The 19,314-nt window shown below is 41.5% G+C and overlaps 1 protein-coding gene across 1 annotated transcript in view; it reads left to right on the forward strand.

The window, feature by feature from the left end:
* LOC132577923 (collagen alpha-6(VI) chain-like) overlaps nt 1–19,314 on the forward strand; it is a 76,349-nt gene that overhangs the window by 40,891 nt on the left and 16,144 nt on the right. The window contains exons 20-31 of the mRNA XM_060247712.1: nt 158–211; nt 2,648–2,683; nt 4,922–4,984; nt 7,534–7,596; nt 7,996–8,058; nt 9,132–9,194; nt 10,711–10,761; nt 11,476–11,511; nt 11,900–11,962; nt 13,006–13,068; nt 15,294–15,329; nt 15,434–15,470. Coding sequence (XP_060103695.1) covers nt 158–211; nt 2,648–2,683; nt 4,922–4,984; nt 7,534–7,596; nt 7,996–8,058; nt 9,132–9,194; nt 10,711–10,761; nt 11,476–11,511; nt 11,900–11,962; nt 13,006–13,068; nt 15,294–15,329; nt 15,434–15,470 — 628 coding nt within the window. The remainder of the gene's footprint in view (nt 1–157; nt 212–2,647; nt 2,684–4,921; nt 4,985–7,533; nt 7,597–7,995; nt 8,059–9,131; nt 9,195–10,710; nt 10,762–11,475; nt 11,512–11,899; nt 11,963–13,005; nt 13,069–15,293; nt 15,330–15,433; nt 15,471–19,314) is intronic.

The following is a 19,314-nucleotide window of genomic DNA, read 5'->3' on the forward strand; positions in this document are numbered from 1 at the left end:
CTGCTTTTTTACTCATTCTTCTGTATATTATATATTATGTTTTCCCCATAAAGTGACCTATGCAACTATTCATTTACTCTTGTAAATTTTTGAAAAGGAGAAATACTAAAATTATTGTTACAGGATAATAACATGACATTAAATTCTCCCTCCATAGGGTGAAAGAGGACCAAAAGGCCTAGCAGGCCCTGCAGGTCCTGTAGGAAATGAGGTAAGAATTAATACCCTGGTTTGGCAGGAAAGCGGCATACAAATCTTATAGAGAAAAAAAATTAATTTTAATAATGCAGATTGAGAGTTTAAACAAAATCTGATATTTTCATTAGTAACACAAAAAATAAGAGGCTTCCAAGCTAGATGTGGACTCCAGAATCCATAACATCATTATTGAGAAAACCTGAATTTCTAGTAACAGTTCTCAAGATATTGTTACTAACAGGACATCACCCACTCCCAGCTCCGATTGCTTGCCACTGTTCAACTAGGTGGCTGGAGAAAATTCCTGGGAGAAATAGGAGGGGCCACAATTAGATTCCCAAACATGATGACATTGTTTCTGGTACACCTTGAAAGTGACATCATAATGCTAGGTGACACTCTAGCATTCACCTCAAACTCTATGATTAAGCCATAGATTTTTGGGCAAATGCTACCATCACCCCCAGTGCAGTGATACTTCCAGAACCGCCATCTATAAGATTATCTAAACTGGCAGAACCAGCACCATAACAGTTTTATTGCTGCCAGATATATTTATATATATATAGTGTAACGTGAATTATGTATTTTAACTTAACTGACTGGTTTTTATATGTTTAATTTTAATTGTTAAATTTAAAGTTTTATTATTTATGTTAATGTGTAAGTTGTTGTTAGCCGCCCTGAGCCGCCTAGGCGGGGAGGGCGGGATAGAAATAAAAGTTATTATTATTATTATTATTATTATTATTATTATTATTATTATTATTATTATTATTATTATTATTATTATTATTATTATTATTATTATTATCATTGCACTGGGGATGCTGATCCCCACTGCAAATCTCCACTTCTCCTCCCACTGATTGCCAGGCCATGCCTTCTAACCTTCTAACACAGCAATCTTTCTAAAAAGCTGTTCTTGATATAAACTGGTAGCATCTCATATTATTAAAAGAAGAAAATATTGTTGACTTCTCTCTGCATTTTTAAACATTTTGCGTTGTGTGGCCAATAAGTGTCTTTTTGGCAGCTCCTCTTTTTCTGGTCCTAGGAGACAAATTCCTCTAGTCATGGCATATCGGTTTATTCAGGTGCCGCCATCATGAAGGCAGACCAGTTAAAGGGTGACGCACACACACATGGCAAAATAGGTATAACTTGAGTAATTAGAAAAGTTGCCCGGGGAAAGGCTTCCTTCTTAGTAAGCCACAGCTTATTGTTTGGCAAGGAATTGTTCATGCAAATGTATATCCTCCTGTAACAGAACAAAGGATTTGCAAAGCTCCCAGGGTGGTCTTAACCAAAACTTTTTAACAAATTATGTTTGTTTGTTTCTATTTTATACCACCCTCCCCTGCCAAGGCAGGGCTCAGGGCAGTGTACAATTTAATAATTCACATAATCCATAATTAAAACAATTTAAAAACTATAGAAGACATTATAATTAATCTAAAGATGGTGCTAACTATTTCAATAGTGTCACTGCCTCACAGGAAAGGGGCAGGGAGTGGGAGTGCCAGAAGGATGTTGCATGACTACTAAGTCTTCATATAGGTAGGTAGAGAGTTTACCCACAGGTGTGTTATATATGCAAAGAAAATGAGATGTTCTGGAAATTAGAAATCAGAAAATTTATAAAAATGCACAAGAAAACAAAAATGGAAAATACAAATATTAATGCACTTTGTGCTGATAGTTCTAAATCCAAGTAGAATCCTAAAGTTTCTGCACATTGCAGGTGCAATTATTTGCCTGAGGCCATTTTCAAGATGCCCTCAGACCATGTGGCTGTCTCCAAAAGAAGACATAGGGAACTCAGGTATGTTGGCTGGAATCTCCTAAAGACCTCCAGGAATGCAGATAAATGCTCCAACTTACCAGTTCAAAACCATTCAGTTAACAAAAAAAGCAACAGCTTTACCAAGTCCTTCCTTACTCACTTTTATCCAGATGATGTTATAATGATGTTTTAGGCTCTCCCCTACTTATTCTCAATTCTCCACAAGCTTGTGACTTCAGAACTGAAGAACAAATTGAAATTGAAGTCTCTGAAAAGAGGTACAGTGATGACAAGTTCATTCCCATTGCTTTCACAGTTGCAGACACATATACCCTGCTTGCCCCCACAAAGAGAACTTCTAAAAATCAAACATTTGTAGGAAATTTTGAGGGGTAGGAGGGAATTTACATGATTAATGAGAGTCCAACACTTACTTATACCAAGATTTTAGCACCAAATTAATTAGATGGTTTTAATGTAGGATAATATGTTTCTATGATCTGTAATATGTTTTGTATACACCTTGTTTTAACTGTTGAAATGTAGCATACTATGTTATGCCATGTGAGCTGCCCTGAGCTGCTCCGGCGGGGAAGGCGGGATACAAATTAAAGATTATTATTATTATTATTATTATAAATAATCCATATTTATTTTCTGCAGGGAGCTGAGGGACAAAGAGGATCTCCAGGGCCACCGGTATGTTCCCCTTAATTCCACAAGTTTACAGTGAGTGAAATATTGGGCATTATATAACAGGATAGTAGATTGAGAACAGACGGGCAATCTGGGATGGCTGGGAGGCGTCCCGAATCGGGACGGCTCAAAAAGAGCCGAGCGGAGGTCTCTAGATGCTCACTGCGCCGGCCTTTCCAAGGTGCTCTGTTCCCGTCTGTGAGTCAGCCGGTGCTTTCCACATGTAGCCACCCGCGACAGAGCACTGCACACAAATGTCCCATGAGCTGTGCTTGCTCCATGGACATTTTAGCTGCTAGACGTGGCCTGAGAACAGCGAGGCTGGGCCGGAAATTGTCTGACTCTTGCCAGGTGCATCACGACTGTGCTAGTGTGCATGAATGCACCAGCACTCGCCACCACCCATTTTTTAAAGGAAAATGGGGCAGGTTGGTCTCACAGCGCCTTGCTGCTTCCACGCCCCCTCGTAAGTCACCTCCGCCCTTCCGCTTCCACACAGCAATGAGACGACTCCTGGCCACCTCAAACATTTGCTACCACTTCCGAAGTCGTTGCAATTTGAGGTGGAAGAACCGGCCTACAGGACAGGGAGAGTACGGGATCGGACTGGGTGGCAGATGTTGCTGTCTGCATGGATTTTTTTGGGTCAACTTCAGAGGCGTCTCTGAGTCAACCCAAAGTGCCGGTCTGTAATCAGCCGTAGATTCCCTAATCAATATGGGAAACCCTGCAAGGCAAAGCAAGAAAAGAAATGTGGCTACCTATTCATTGTTCAGCATAATCCTGGCTCAACATGTGCAGTTCAGACAAGAGGTGACTCAGTGAATTGTGTATGTGTGTACTGAGACCACTGCAAAATGTATGGATGTCGTTGTTCAGGTAGAAACAGACAGAAGGGGCTCCAAGAGAGCCGGGCCAAAAAGTTTGTTTTTGTCTTTTCTTATTTATATTTCTCTCCATTTTTTAGAAATATCAGTAGAAAAGAGACAAGTGCAGTTTTAGATTTCCATTTTTAAAAATCTGATAGTATGATAGTTCTAAAAGGTAAATCCTTAGGCTCCTATGCAAGTTTCTTAAAACATTGTTGGGAATATTGTTCACCATCACTGCTAAGAACACTATACTAACACTGTAGTGCTGCACTTATAGCACGGAGGAGTGTAATACAACCATATTTTCCTCTGTATACATTTTGACATTTGCACAGGTGGCAAAATCGAGCGCTGGAGGTGAGGAGAGGTCTGTGCATTCACCCAATCTCTTCACTCCCTTTCTGTGCCTTGTGAGTCACTCATGCTCCAAACATATGGAACATGCAGTTGTCAAAAAGGGAGCACTAGATGGAGATAAGGGGGGATGCAAACAAAAACTCCTTCCAGCCTTCCATCACTCTGCCTGCATTACTTGAGTGAGGAGGTTATGTTGATCCCCACAAGGGAATTCCCAGTAAGAATTGTGCCCAGTATAATTTGATTGATATTCAAACCTTCAAGAATGAAGAACTGATGTTGTCAGAAACTCTGTCATTGTGTGGGTTAAGACTAGCCACTGTTTTTGCTCCCCTTTTCACTGTCACCACCATCACTTTGGGGTAGAATCCAATCTCCCCTCTCTCTTATGGATTGCCTGAGACCAATTCCACAAGGGTGTTGCACTGTAGCATGCTAGGCAGGTGGGTAAGACTCGTGCTGACTCATTCTAATTAAACAACTTTATTTATATTGGGCACAAACTTAGGGTACTACAAAGGACAGAATCTAGGTGGGCTCAGCAAAATAAACAAAAGGAAAATTATTAACTAGTTATTTACAATCCATGGTATATCTGGTCATTGTAAGTTTCAAGATGCTCCAGTTTCTGGTGCATCTGCAGTCTTCTTTTGTATCATTAGTTGTATCATATCGTTTTAGCATTTACTGGCAAAAACCACAGCAAAAGGCCCCACTGCCTGTCAGCTCATCACAGATGTGGTTAAGGGTTTTTCTTAAAAGTTATGAAACTCATGCAAAATGAAAACTTTGTGATAATATATTTGTGTCCAGTTGCACCTTTGAGGCCAACAAAATTTTAGGGGCATGTGATACAGGAAGCGTACACTCCCCAAATCTTGTTGGTCTCCAACATGCTACAGGACTCAAATCTAGCTCTTCTACTGCAGACCAACAGGGCAACCATTTGAAACTATTGTGATAATATTTGCTGGAGAAAATCTTTACTACCTAAAATTGTGCCTTCACACAGGGGGAGAACGGAGCACCTGGTCCAGATGGTTTGCCAGCCCAACAAGGATTTCAAGGCCCACAGGTAGATATCAGGACTATTCCATTTATGCACATATATCTACACAGTGTACTTTTTCTTACACAGCATGAATATATTTTACAAAGAAGTATGGTTTGACACATGTGAGCTATGCAGGGGTGTCAAACATACTGCCCAAGGGCCAGATCAGGCCCCCAAAGGGCTCCTATCAGGCCCATGAGGAACTCACTGTCATCTGCTTCCTTCTCTCTCTCCTGCTTCCTTCTTTGTCACAGCTTGCTCTGCCAGGTTTGGTCAATCACACAAGAATTACAAAGCAAAGTCTCTATTTTCTTCATTGGCTGAACAGCACATGAAGCAACTTATGCACAAAAGCTCGCAGTGCCCAGCCATTTCATGTTTTCCTCTGGCTCTTAGGCTCAAAGCATTGACCACGAGATTTCTGTAATAAATGTCAATAAATTAAAGTTAGGTTTGTAACTTATAGACCAGACCTGAACAACACCTGAACAGCATATTCAAGATTGCTACTGCACAGAAATTGTCTCTGATGCAGTAATTTAGAACAAGAGGTGTCAGTTATCAGAAATTGTTAAACAAACAAAATATTGCAAGAGTGCTGATCTTTTAAGCATATTTTATGTTTGCTTTTTTTAAAAAAAAAATCTTTGTGTTTGTGTCCTTAATAAAGTTTATATCTCCACCACCTGGCATTACATTTTATGATATACATGGCCCAGCCCAGCAAGGTCTCATTTATGTCATATCTGGCCCTCATAACAAATGAGTTTGACACCCCTGAGCTCTGGTGTAATGTCTGCAATAGGCATTGCTCAAAAATCTGCATCTAAGAACTCAAAAGTTGTTTTAAATGAAATGGGAAATCTCTAGAGACATTGCTTCTTAGTTTGGGGTAGAGAGGTAAAGCCTAGGGTCATTACTGTATTCCATTGGATGTTATGGGATTAGATGAGATCAAGAACAGAGTGTAAAACAAAAATAGAAGAAGGCCAAGGATATAGTCCTGGGAAACTGCAGTGAAGGAAAGCAAAGGAAGAGCTTTTCTTTGTGGAGACAATGAATGATAGAAAGAATGAGTCTGAGAACCTAGGCTCTAAAAAGGTATTTGAGCAGAACATAATGATCAGCTGGAGCAAAGGTGGCAGAAAGGTCAAGGAGGGTGAGACCAGAGGTGATGGGAGGGGAAAAGCAGAGTTAAGAAGCTGGTTAGGATAAGAAGCCAGTGGGAGAGCAGGATGGAAGGAAACCTACACAACCATGAGTGTTCACGAACTGGAATCAGCATGAAGGAGTGAAGAAAAGTTGATTTGGAGCCACTGGGTTTTGTGTATCCCTCCTTGCTAAGTAAATAATTATTATGAGCAGCATGAATGTTGTGTATGTGGACTAATATTATGTTTTACTGGAGTTCCTGCCTGGCTCATTGGAGCCTGTAGGACTGAGCTTGCGGTCTAAGGAACAATGGGTAGTAGGATCCAAATCCCTGCTGCCCTGATCCAATCATGGGCTCCCTGCTGGTTTGAATGATCCAATGGCGTCCTTGCTCAGGAACCATGATCTGTATATAGTTGGCCCCGTTGAGCAGTCTTAGAGTTCAGCCGTTACTATGCTGTACTGAATAAAAGAGCTATGATCACTGCTACCTCGTCTCTTCCTTGCGTTGAACCCACTATATGATAAAGAACATACATCATCTTGTTTCTCTGTCATCAAGATGGCATCTGTGTACATAAAATTGTGTCTATGACCAGCAACTATGACCAGCATGAAAAATTATTTGGAAAATTACAGATTAATTGCCTGGAGACTACGCAGTTGTTTAGTACCAGATTTGGGGGAGGGGGAAGCAATTCAAGGATCTGGAATGGGAGTTTGTTAAAAAGACAAATGCTGCCAGTGTTTATGTGCTTCTTTTGCCCTTTAAAAAGCTAACACACCAAATAACCAAGTTGCTTTCTGCAATAAGGAACATGCACTAGCAGTTTGGGAAATTCTGTGCCTGCATTTTCTGAAAGATCAAAACTGAAACAAGTATCTGCTGTCTGGATTATGCTTGAGTGTGTGCTTTGGGTTATGGTTGAGGATTGGGGGGGGGGGGGGGCGGGGGGGGAGACCATGTAAAGTCTCTTTCATACAGGGTCTTTACACTTGCTTTGGCTTTTGAAGGCAAACAGATTTTTTAAAGGTTCCACCACATATCTAGAGAATAAAGAACAATATTAAAACAGGTTTCAAGAAACCTGGTTTAATGCATCATTAACTGGGAGAGGGCAGTGCTTTATATTTGAGAAGTAGGAAACCTTTTTAAAACAAATCCATTAACTTTCAGAAGCCAAAGTAGGCTAGAGAGCATGCATGAAAAGGGGCTGGAGGGATAATGGAGCTGGCAATTTTGCCTCAGGTGTAACTAGTGAAGGGGGGAGGGGAATAACATTTGTACTATCCTTCCGATATTGTGACGTATATTGTATTTCCATTGTATTTCTGATTAATAGCCCATCTGGGTGAATTTTTTGTTGTTCAGTTGCACAGTCGATTCCGACTCTTGATTGGTGTAGTATGTTTTTTAGGGGGAAGCTGGAATTCCTGGCATGAAAGGACTGAAGGGAAGCACAGGAAATAGAGGTCTTCAGGTAAAATGGCTTGTAGCTTTTATTTGTCTGTTCAGGGTTCATCGCTGTAACAACCAATGTGACAGACTGCTAGACTCACCAATTCCAGGTTGAGAAATTCTGGGAGATTTGGGGATTGGAGCCTGGGGGAGGGCCAAAAGGAACCTCAGCAGGATGTAATGCCACGTAATGCCATGCAGCCATTTTCTCCTGGGGAACTGATCTCTGTAGTCTGGGAGATCTTCAGGCCTCACCTGCAACCCTACCTGAAACTGAGGCTGGGAAGGAGTACTCATGGCCTGGTTCTGAACACTGTGGGAAAAGTCTCATACAGTCTCCAACACTGCAGAAAAGAAAGTTTGTTTGTGTCAAAATAAAAAAAAAAGTTATTAATACCACTCATTTTCATTTTCTTTGCAGGGAAGCTTGGGAAAGGCAGGCCCTAAAGGGGATGAAGGAAAACCTGGACCCAGAGGAAATAAAGTATTGCATTTATTCTTCTGTTCTTAACCTTCAGAACCTAGAGCAGGCCCACAGCACATAAATGAGGAGGAGATTCTAACCCCTCCTCCCCCCAAAAAGATGAAGAAAATTTTGGTAGTTATGAGAAAATCACCACTGTTTTTCTTCCTGTCATGAAATTATAGAAAAAGCACACGGCTTTAGTTCATAACAGTCTGGCAGTCCTGTATTACCTTCATAACAAGAAATACTCAAAAATAATCACTGTAATATAAACAACACAGTCAGAAACAAGACAGACTGAGCAGCTCACAATTTTTATCAGTCTCTGCTCAAGTCAGAGCTCAAGGAACCTGCATCCAAAGGCTGTGTACTTCTGAATACTGTTCGCTGGAGGGCAAAGTGAAGAAAGGATATTTTTTTTTGCCCTGTTTGTGGGGCGTCCTAAAGGCATCTATTTGGCCAAGATGAGAAACAGGCTGGAACTAGATGGAATGATGACAGGGCTTTGCTTACATCCTTATGTTCAAATAGGAGTGTTTTATTAAAAATATAAAAAATTCTCTTAAATCAACAAGGCTTTGTGCAAGTACTTTTCCACATTCTCATTTTCATTGCTTGGGTGTTCCTGCGTGTGTGTGTGTGTGTGTGTGTAGGGGGCGGGGTGTCTTATGATACGCATGTGTTTTGCTCCCTCTGTTGCTCTTATGTCCAGCATAGCTTCTTGCAGATTTAAGCTGCAGGTTTTTATGCTGGACATCAAGTGACGTATTGAATCAACCACTAAAGGGAGAAAACACATGCAGAACAGGGGAAAAAACACACCAAAGCAACAGTAACATACAAGTGAGGAAAACGAGAATGTGGGAAAGCATAGCAAATGTAAGGCTCTTCCCACAGCATCCTGATTTTATTTGAATGCTTATAGGACATATGCCTACATTTAAGAATCATGGTTATTTCCTTTATTCAGAATGAATAATTTTTCACCTCCTGATTGTGATATATGTGTATCCATTCTGATATCAGTTCAATAATTTGCTGTGTCAGCTTTTTTGTCACAAATCTGAGATCATATACATTTCATTATCCAGGGAGAAACTGGGGATCCTGGAAAGAAAGGAGAAATAGGCCCCCGTGGTCAGCAGGGAATGAAGGTTTGTAGTTTATGCTGCTTGTTCAGTTGGCTGTCTGAAAACCACCCCGTCCTCTCATGGAAGAAACAAGCAACTGCAAGCCTGCCTAGCAGGCCATTCAGTCATGGGGGTGTGACTCCAGAGGGCATTTAATCCCTGGGAACAAGCCACATGATCCTCTTTAATGATGTACGCAGCTCAAGCACAGTGGCGAATGGCAGCTGCAGCAGGCTGAGTACTCAGGATTTGCGGAAGCTTTGCTCACAGAGGTCTGGAAGGGCAACTCCTGGCCCTATTGTGGGGAGAGGGGTCATGGCTTTGTGAAGGGGGGGGCCCCTCCAGACTTACCACTAGGCAAACATCATCCCCCATTCACCCAAGCAAAGAATCCAAATGGGACTATAAAGAGGCAAGAAAATAGCATCTACCATGGGATCAAACTGTAATTTGAACTGTTCCTTATTAAGTGAACTACATCAATGCTGGAATTTAGAAAAATAACGCAAAAAAAAAATCTGCATCACAAAGAGCGGGAGTGTATGAGCACCACAGCAGCCTAGTCCCATGACCAATTCAGACAGCTCACATCATGTTTTACCTGGCATCATCTACATACTTTTACATTCTATCTCCACAGTAATGTGAGTAAAAATATAACTATTTTTCAAAATAGAAACAGGGAGCCTCAATATGGTGAATGCTGTGCCTGATACCAAATTCGGCACCTTTTTCTACAATTACACAGAAACATGGAAATACACCAAATACTGCTTATAGGCTCTTCATCATTAGGGGATTACAAGAAAATGTACTGATCTGTCTAGGAGGGAGTGGATCTGTGCTGGCCCAGCTCTTTGTGCTTTGAGCCTCCGGTATGCTTAGAGGAAATGTTGTCCCTGTGCTGTGTTAGATCCATTTTGTATATGCCGTATAACTGGCAGGCCCCAGCAGTGGCTTGCAAGATGGATCTCGGAAGAAGGGAGGCATTGTGGCCTTTCTGGTGGACACTGGGAAGGGAGTGATGGAGTTGCTGGAGCCATGGCTGCTGGGCCATGCCAGTGCATGTGTACTCAGTGACTAGCAGAACTTGATCTCCACAAGTAATGTCATCATTGTGTGCTGGGTTCCACAGGCCACTCAGAAGCTGTGTGCTTGAATAGTGCTGCACCTTTGTCTTCACTAGCTCCATCATTACTTCCTAAGACTTCCTTGTAATGGCAGTATACTTCCTCTTCTTTCAGTGATGCCCAGAGGTGGGGTATGGGATATTCCCTGTAATCAATTCCAGGAGCTGCTACAGAGCTGTGAATGTCAGGTTGGGAAATTCCTGGAGATTTGGGGGTTGGAGTCTGGAGGGTGGGATTTGGAGAGTGAAGGGGCCCCAGTGGGGTAAAATGCCCAGAGCCCACCCTCCGCAATGGCTAATTCTGTGGTATCCCCGGGGCCCACCTGGAGGTTGACAACCCTATCAAACAATGATCTCTGAAACAAAGCATATTTTAAAAGATCTGAGATGAAGTAATGTTTCTATTCTTAGGGGGATGCAGGAACTGCTGGTTATGGCAGACGAGGAAGAAAAGGATCAAAGGTGACAATATAAAAGAACCATAACTGAACTTTTGCTTTTGTGGTGTTTATAAGTTACTGCAAATTAGTTCCTGAGGCTGCAGATCTGTATACTATGACGTAAGTCTTGCTAAAAGCAATAAGGCCAACAGAGTGCATATCTGTAAACTGAAATCTCATTTGGCAAATACACATAGGGGCTGGGGCTTATAGATTTCATTAAGGGCCCCCTGCCTTTTCCCCCAATTGTTAAAGTACTGGGTAGGATAAGAAAAAGTGATGGGTCCCAGATCATCTGCTGAGGTTCATGGCTGAGTAGGGGCTTTAAACTTTTTATTCTGACAGATCATTAACAAACATAATTTGGTTGCATGGAATGGATTAATGGCTCCCACTCTGGCCATTTAACATTTTAAGTCTTTTTATTAATTTGTTTTCCATTTTTGTAATCCATGTTTATGGCATTGTTTACTGATGTATTTTACTGTTTTTTTTTTTTTTATCACATTCTGTTTTCTTACATTTTGTAATTCACCTTTAAGCCTCAGTGAGAAAGGCTGACCATAGGAGAAAGAAACAGTTTGGGTGTTGGTTAACTCTTATGCTGTTTATTGGATTTCCCCCCCTCATGTGTTTTCTCTAAAATAGATTTTTCTTGATTTTAAAATATGCAAACAGAACTGAGATATCAGTCAGTCTAATTATGGTAATTCTGTCATATATGATAAAATTACAGGGACATGAAGGATGCCCTGGAGACACTGGAATTCAGGTATCAATGTATATTTACTTGGAGAACTACATTTCACATCAATCTTTATTGATGATTCTGGTAACAAAGTGTGCAATTCTGTCTGCATTTCCAGTGCAAAGTATAAAGATGCAGGGATAGAGAGTAATCTGTGTGCTGTGACAGTCTGTCTCCAAATTATGCTGAAGAGGGGATAATGACCAGTTTAAGCAGTTTGAATGCTGGCCTTAGGTTTCCCTCTCCCCCATCAGTGCTACAAGTTTTCTTGTGTATTTGGCTGTTACGTATGAGCTGTAGGAATGCACGTCATAGGAAGCTCAGTGAGGGATACATGTTGCTTCTTGAATTCCTCCCATTTTTCTTTTTCTGCTGTCTTTTTATTATCCTTATTTTATATCCTATTCAACAGGGTGAAACTGGAGGTGCTGGCATTTCTGGGGAACCTGGTCCAAAAGGGAATAGAGGAAAAATGGTACTGTGCGTTGATGAATAACAATATCTTGAGAGGCGATTTTGATGGTATTCTTACCCAGGGTCCTTACAGTGTATTACTTTTGTTTCATATTTTGAGAAAATTGTATTACTTTTGTTCCATATTCTGGGAAAACAATATTATCTTAAACTTTGGAGACTTGTTGATTGGTAGGCTTTCTATCACCAGAGGTATATTTAGGATTATAATTCATTGGATGGTTCAAAGTGGATTACAAAAATTGAACCTATATTAAATTAGAACCTAAAGCATACAAAAAACCTGGACAATTGAATACAGTGTAACATATTGCTCAAGGGAGGGGTTTTCAAGAAGCTTATTCCATAATCTTGGAGCCATATCAAATAAAGGTCTAGCTTGGTTCCATCACAGATCTGAGATCAGCAAGCAAGACTTCTTCGTAGTTGATTTCAAATTTCAAGGATTGTGGAGGATCCTATAGAGGTCTAAAACTAGTGTGACCAGTCATAGGACACACAGGTTTCTTGGAAATTTTTCTAGTGAGCCAGATGCCCAATTGCATCCTCCATTTTTAACCAGAATGGTTCTAGTTAACATTGCTGTGATCAAAAACAGCACAATGATGTGCAAACCCCCCCCCCCGCCCCTCCCATTGTCACAGCATGCTAAAATCAGCACCCACATAGCCTGGACGGCACTTACCACATGTACAACTTACTTTCTTCTATTGCTCTGCTGTAACAACTTACTTTCTTCTATTGCTCTGCTGTAACAACTTACTTTCTTCTGTTGAGCTGACCACAACCAAGGAAAGCTCACAGGTTTTGTAACAATCTGAAAGCGAAACAGGGGACTGAAAAGATGTGGAGTGGGGGCCATAATATTACTTTGTAAATGGCCTTTTTTCCAATCCCCTCCTACCCATTGCATTTATCTTAATGTATCACACTGAGTGGATTTCATAATTGTTGATGTGGGTGGTACTTTTCCCCATTGTTATATACTGTTTATATTTTTAAAATTATAACTATGGTATATAACTAGCTGTATACTTTTTCCAGGGTCCTGTGGGGGAAACTGGTATAAGAGGTGCTCCAGGAGAAAGGGGTTATCCAGGACGTCTGGTATGCCTTGCTCTGATCAATTGTATACTATTTTTATTTATGTCAAAAACTATGTCTTTTAAATTACCAAAATGTATACTTTCCTGTTAAATATTGGTCTTTCCACTACATCCAAAAGCACATGAACTAATCTGAATTGTGAATTCCATTATGCCTCCTAGGCAGGAGTTCCTTCATACAACTAGCTTCCTTCTCAAGGAATTGTGGGTTATTCAGATGATCAGATGGGAAACAGCTCCTATATCATTACTACTGTGTAGAAGAAACTATTCCAACAGGTGCATTTTGCCATGCATGGCTGAGAAAAAGCTGTATATCTGTTTTATACAACATATGAAAGATACAAGAGCCAGGTCCCTTATTATCACACTGGTGCTGTTTTCCATAATGATCTTTAGCTGGTTGTTCTTGCTTGTTTTAGAGGGGGACGAGTGCCTGACTGATGATTCACTCTTGTTTGCTCAATCTGTTTTCCCTCCCTTACACACACAACATATAATAAAACCACAGTGTAGGTTATAAAATGGCAATCACAAGAACAGAATAAAGCTATTTATTCCATAAACTTTTTTTTAATACAATGCTTTGTGCTCTTCAATTATGTGAAGAGGAAGGGGAAACTCTGCCCATAAACCAAAGTAGTTAGAGATATCAGCTCCTCTAAGGCAAATCTTTACTAAAACATAAGCTTCCTTCCCAAAATCCCTACTGTAGTGATCAGTGAGAATTTGAGGTTATTGCTATCTTCTCTCTATCGTTACAAATATTTTTAAAGCAATTTTATCATCAGGAAAGACATGACAATTAAGCCTGTTTCCAACTGGCATTCACTGCTAGGAGACTAGACAGATTCATGGAGGAAAGTCCCTCAGCAGCTACTAGCCAAGATGATTAAAGGCAGAGGCAGCAAGCCATGAGTGCTTAGGAGCCAACATCAGAGAGAAGGTCTTGGCTATTGGCCCTCCAAAGCAACTGTTTGATCACTGTGTGAAACAGGGTTAGAGGGAATGCTGGTCTGATCCAGCAGGGCTCATCTTATGTTCTTGTGTAAACCAGTTTAAAGTTAAAAATCTATAAATGGGAGCTGTAGAGGACAGCTATTGAACAGATTCCTTTGGTTTCTTTGAGGCTGAAATGGCATATAGCCTGATACTATAATGACTGATTTGTGGATCTTGACAAATGCATACACAAATCCTGATTCCACAGCCCTTCAGGACATACCACCCACCAGATGTATGAGTGGATTCACTCTGGCAAGGATGGTTATGTGGGCATTCTCAAGTGAAGGGTTTTTTAAAAATGTGATCCAGCATTGTTCATGAATTCACATATAGCATAGCAATCTATGCATATAAGCAGGGGTGTCAAACATGCAGCCCAGGGGCTGAATCAGGCCCCCAGAGGTCTTCTATCAGACCTGCAAGCAACTCACTGTCATCTGATTCCTTCTCTCTCTCTTGCTTCCTCCTGCACTAAAGCCAATTTCTGTGTATGGATCATCAGAATGATGGTGAAATGTGGCTGGTAGCTAAGGTATTTTTTCTGCCTGTATTTGTAACATTTGGAACACCTCCATGAAACAACTGATGGCACGCTGTAACCTATTGCAGACATTAGATTCCATAGTTAAGAGACAGATAATACTCCATGAATTCACTTGATTGCTCCCCTGCTATTCCGTTTGCTTGTCTTAATCTCTCTTACACAGATTCCCTGCTTTTTCAGCAATTGTCAGGCCCATAATATTATGTCTGCACCAAAAATAACACTAACCGAGGTTATCACCATAAAGAATTACTGTTCCCAGTTAATTGAGAGGTGTTAATCCAATAAGTCTCTCAACGAATTATTGCAAACCTACTTTGAAACTGAATTTGGAATGAACATCTGAAGCTGATTTGTAAGCTCTCGTTAAAGCTAATCAGGGGTTTACATTAACTTTAGTGCAGACAGAACAGTATGCCGTGGTGAACATGTGTGAGAGAAAGGGGGATTCCTGTGAAAGGGTGTGAGAGAGACTGTGGTGCATCACTGACCTCTTAGTCATTGTGAAGAAATAGGGAAATGTTACATCTGCGCTGTCCTGTACCCTTGACAGACTGCTTTGTTAGAGCACCATGAGTGAAGAATCTTACCTCTGACTAGTGTAAGCAGATAGACAAGGTAACTTTCAGATAAATTTCCATGCATACAGTTTTCTGATTCCAATGCTGTTCTTCTAGGGTGCAAAAGGAACAAAGGGACTGGCCTCATTTTTGGTATGTATATCTGTAGAATGCATTACACATTATCCACTAAGAAAAATATTTTCTAGTAGTTAATAAATCTCATTTCATTTTGTTCCCCACCTCTTCACCCCCAGCCCTGTGAACTCATTGAGTATGTGCGTGAACACAGCCGTAAGTATCTAGTCTTGATTTTTGGTACTGAAAGGCCAAAAGTATCAATGGTGAAAAGGAAGGGTTGGAGTGGGGAGAGAAAATGAGGAATGTAGCGGTGAATTAACCTGAAATAATAATAAATAGTGGGGCTGCAAGCTCTTTATCCCCTCCGGTTTATGTAGCCCAACTGTTTGACTCATCCCACCCGTAGTAATCAAGAAGGGAAGCTGGGAGGACACTGAGTTGCTGGGGCTCCCCTCCCCTTGCTAGTGCTCCAGTGGCACAGATATGGACAAGCTGCACGTTCTGAGCCCTGATGGAGTTTGGTGGTGGAAATCTCACTGCCTCCTTCTGCTGCAAGTCCCCATCTGCAAGCCCTTGCAAGAACAGAAATGCAGTGGAGAATGAAATGTTATCACTGCTGGAGTGGGTTTCAGTTCTACTGGATGTACTGGCAAGGTACAAAAGCCCTGGCAAGGTACAAAAGCCCTGGTGAGGAATATCTTTGCCTCTCTGTAATGTTGAAAGCCTGCTTTGTTTCCTCTGGAGAGACAAGAAAAACATGGGAAATATCATGAATAATTGGTAGCAGTTTCAGCCAATAGGTCCTGCGATGGGAGCTGGTAGAATCTGAGAAAAAGTCTAACTGTTCAGGTGCTCTTCCATTCTGTATGGCCCAGACCTACTTCTTGCCCTTACTGTTTGCATCTAGAGTGCAGTGGGAAGACTGTGTAGTCACTGTCCCAGTAGCGTCACTGAAAATGTAATTTCTGAGTTGGAATACTGCCTGAAGTGTTTGTTCTGCTCTGTGTGCCTTGGCTCTGAGCCTGTGGGATGCAATTAGTCATGACTTTTTGGCCAGCAGTGGCAGAAGATGGAACAGGGTGTTAGCATTCACTCAAGAGAGTGGCTGTGCTTTTCATTGCCATGAATGGTAAATACTGGGGGGGTGTTCTGGGTCTTTCTGTACAGTGCATTCAGAGAGCCAGTTTGGTGTAGTGATTAAGTGTGCGGACTCTTATCTGGGAGAATCTGGGTTTGATTCCCCACTCCTCCACTTGCACCTTCTGGAATGGCCTTGAGTCAGCCATAGCTATCGCAGAGGTTGTCCTTGAAAGGGCAGCTGCTGTGAGAGCCCTCTCAGCCCACCCACCTCACAGGGTGTCTGTTGTGAGGGGAAAAGATAAAGGAGATTGTAAGGAGAGAGAAGGGCGGGGTATAAATCTGCAGTTCTTCTTCTTTGTGTTCTCAATGTGGGGACAAAAGTCTTACTTGGTAAGCAAGGAAGTTGATTTAGCCTTTATTGCAGCGGTGGGGAGGAAGATGCTTTGGCTGTGAGTGTTTGGGAGTATTCTGCTCCCTGTGAGAGCCCTTAGAGAACAGAGATCGTGTTTTAGGGTTCTGTTTTGAAGCATGGTCCTCTTGTCCCTAGTGAGTGCCACTTTCCTTGCTTATGCAGTGTTCTTGCAGCCCCAGCTGCAACACAATGCAGTTTATTATATTTAAAACATTTGTATCCTCCTTATGTGCCCTATGATTTGTAGATTTATGTGTATATCTCCATTGTTGTTGCTATTGTATTGCTTCTGTTGTTATACACTTTTTGCTTTACTTTGTATGTTCATTAACATCTAGTTTACTTTGTTTTCCCTTGAGATTTTTGTAGACGTTTAACAGCCAATGGCTAATTACAATAAACAGAGTGACTGACAGTAGCTTATGTGCCCAATTAGGGGCCTCAAATCAATGAACAGTTTAAATGATGTTTTAAAAATCAACTTTAAATACAATATGTGTGTGTGAGCATACAAGTAAAACAACCAAAAAGGAGAGCCAATAAGGCAGTGCCAGATGAAAAAGAACAAAACGGATTCACTTACTGGCAGAGAGAAGGCAATTATAGGTGGGGGACAAATAAATCTCCCCGGGGAGGGAATTCCACAGTTCTGGTGTCATGACTGAGAAGGCCCTTTTGGGGGTTGTAAGCCATCTGTCCTCAGGTGATGGCACCCAAAGCAGGGCCCCCGAAGTTGATCATAATGGTTGAGTAGGTAGGTTCATGTGGGAGTAGGCGGGCCTTAAGATATGAAGGTCCCAGACTGTATCAGGCTTTCAAGGTCAATACCAGTACCTTGATTTACTGGAAACAAATTGGAAGCCAGTGCAGATGGAACATGATAGGACTGATGGGACCCCTATGACCTACTCCAGCTAGCATTCCTGTTTCCCAATTGTAGTGTCTGGGCACTCTTCAAGGGCTGCCCCCCTACAGAATCTTGCAGTCATCTGATCTAGATGTTCCCAGGACATGCAGCACAGTGGTAAGACACAGTGGTATATGTCCCAGGCAAGGCTGCAGTGAGCTTGTGGAAGGCTCCCCTGGCCACTGCTGCTCCCTGTTTATCCCATCGGTGGCCTGGGTCTGGCAGCAGTCACAAGTTATGACTGTCCCTTTGGGAGAGTGCAGCCTCTCTCAGAACAAGAAACTCCTCAGTTCCTGGGCCAGTCCTTCTGGCCACCCATAACACCTGCACCCGGTTAGGATTAAGCTTCAGTTTGTTGGCGCTCTTTCATCCCGGAACTGTTTCACCAATTCAGGATTTTCACAGTGTCACTGGGGTTTACTGTAAGCATGAGATAGAGAATCTTGGTGGGTGATTTGGAATGCTAAGGCAGGATACCTGTAAGGGGGCTTTGAGGAGATAAGTGTTACTAATCTTTTATTTTTTTGTTCTCTGTGGCTACTGGAAATCCATTGGTTCTACAACATGTTCCCTTTGTGCAAAGTAAGCCATCACTGAAGTCTTCCTGCGTGTTTATAGTTTTGGGTTATATAGTCCTGTGCCACTTACCTTGATATCTGAGGTCCTTGCCTATATGCTGTGTGTTGGTTGGAGCAGGAAAAGAAGGTGGGAAGCAGTCTTTTAACTCTCACAGAAGTGTTTTAAAATTATGCCAACTTTTATGCGTGGGCTGTCTTTAAGGGTGGATTAATCTCAGAGGTAGAAGTTAATAATTTTCACTTTTCTTTTCACTTCCCCAACTACACCCAGAGTTGCTTCTTGCCCTAGTTGAGTCCTACCAGCCATAGTTTTTTGCTGGCCTTTAGTACCAGGGCATGGAAGTATTTTTTTAAAAAAACACTGTGGCATAGTGTTGCGTCTGACTGTTAAAAGAGGATTTAGGGGCAATCCATTCCTGCCCAGTATGCACAAGATCAGGGCCAGCCCTGCCACTAAGGAAGCTAGGCAGTTGCCTAGGGCGCCAGCCCCCCCATGTGACTTGGTGATGTTATCCGTGTGGGGTGTGTGTGCCAGAAGTTAGCCTTGCCTACGGCACCAAACAGTCTAGGGCTGGCCCTGCACAAGATAATGAGCTGTAGCAAACTTTAATTGAGGAACCAATTTTAATTGTTGTCAGCAAATTCTAATTAGAGGGGGGCAAGTTAAGGACATGTTTTATTTTTGAAGCTGTTTCATTCTGATGGGTTACTACTGTAATAGGGAATGAAACCAGAAAATATTAACAAATGGCTTTTGTTTCTAGCACTCACTGGTAGCTTTTCTTTGTGGAACTGTGCATTACCGTATACTCTGGTAACTCAAGAAGCACTTAATATTTTGATTTAGGAATCAGCCAATTGTATGCACTTAATAAAGTGATTTATCAGTTAGCTGGGAGATGATTAACCAGCTAAAATGTTTAAAATCAGTTGACAGACCTAAAAAATAGGGAATCCTTTGTTTTAAAAATGTACTTTCCCCATGAAAGATCACTCTTTTCTATGCTTTTATTAGTTGATCCAGGTGTTAAATTACTTAACTACGTAACGTAACTACATAGATGGGGTTATTATACTTAA

The sequence above is a fragment of the Heteronotia binoei genome, chromosome 10, assembly GCF_032191835.1.
Source record: "Heteronotia binoei isolate CCM8104 ecotype False Entrance Well chromosome 10, APGP_CSIRO_Hbin_v1, whole genome shotgun sequence".
In the NCBI taxonomy this organism is placed as follows: Eukaryota; Metazoa; Chordata; class Lepidosauria; order Squamata; family Gekkonidae; genus Heteronotia; species Heteronotia binoei.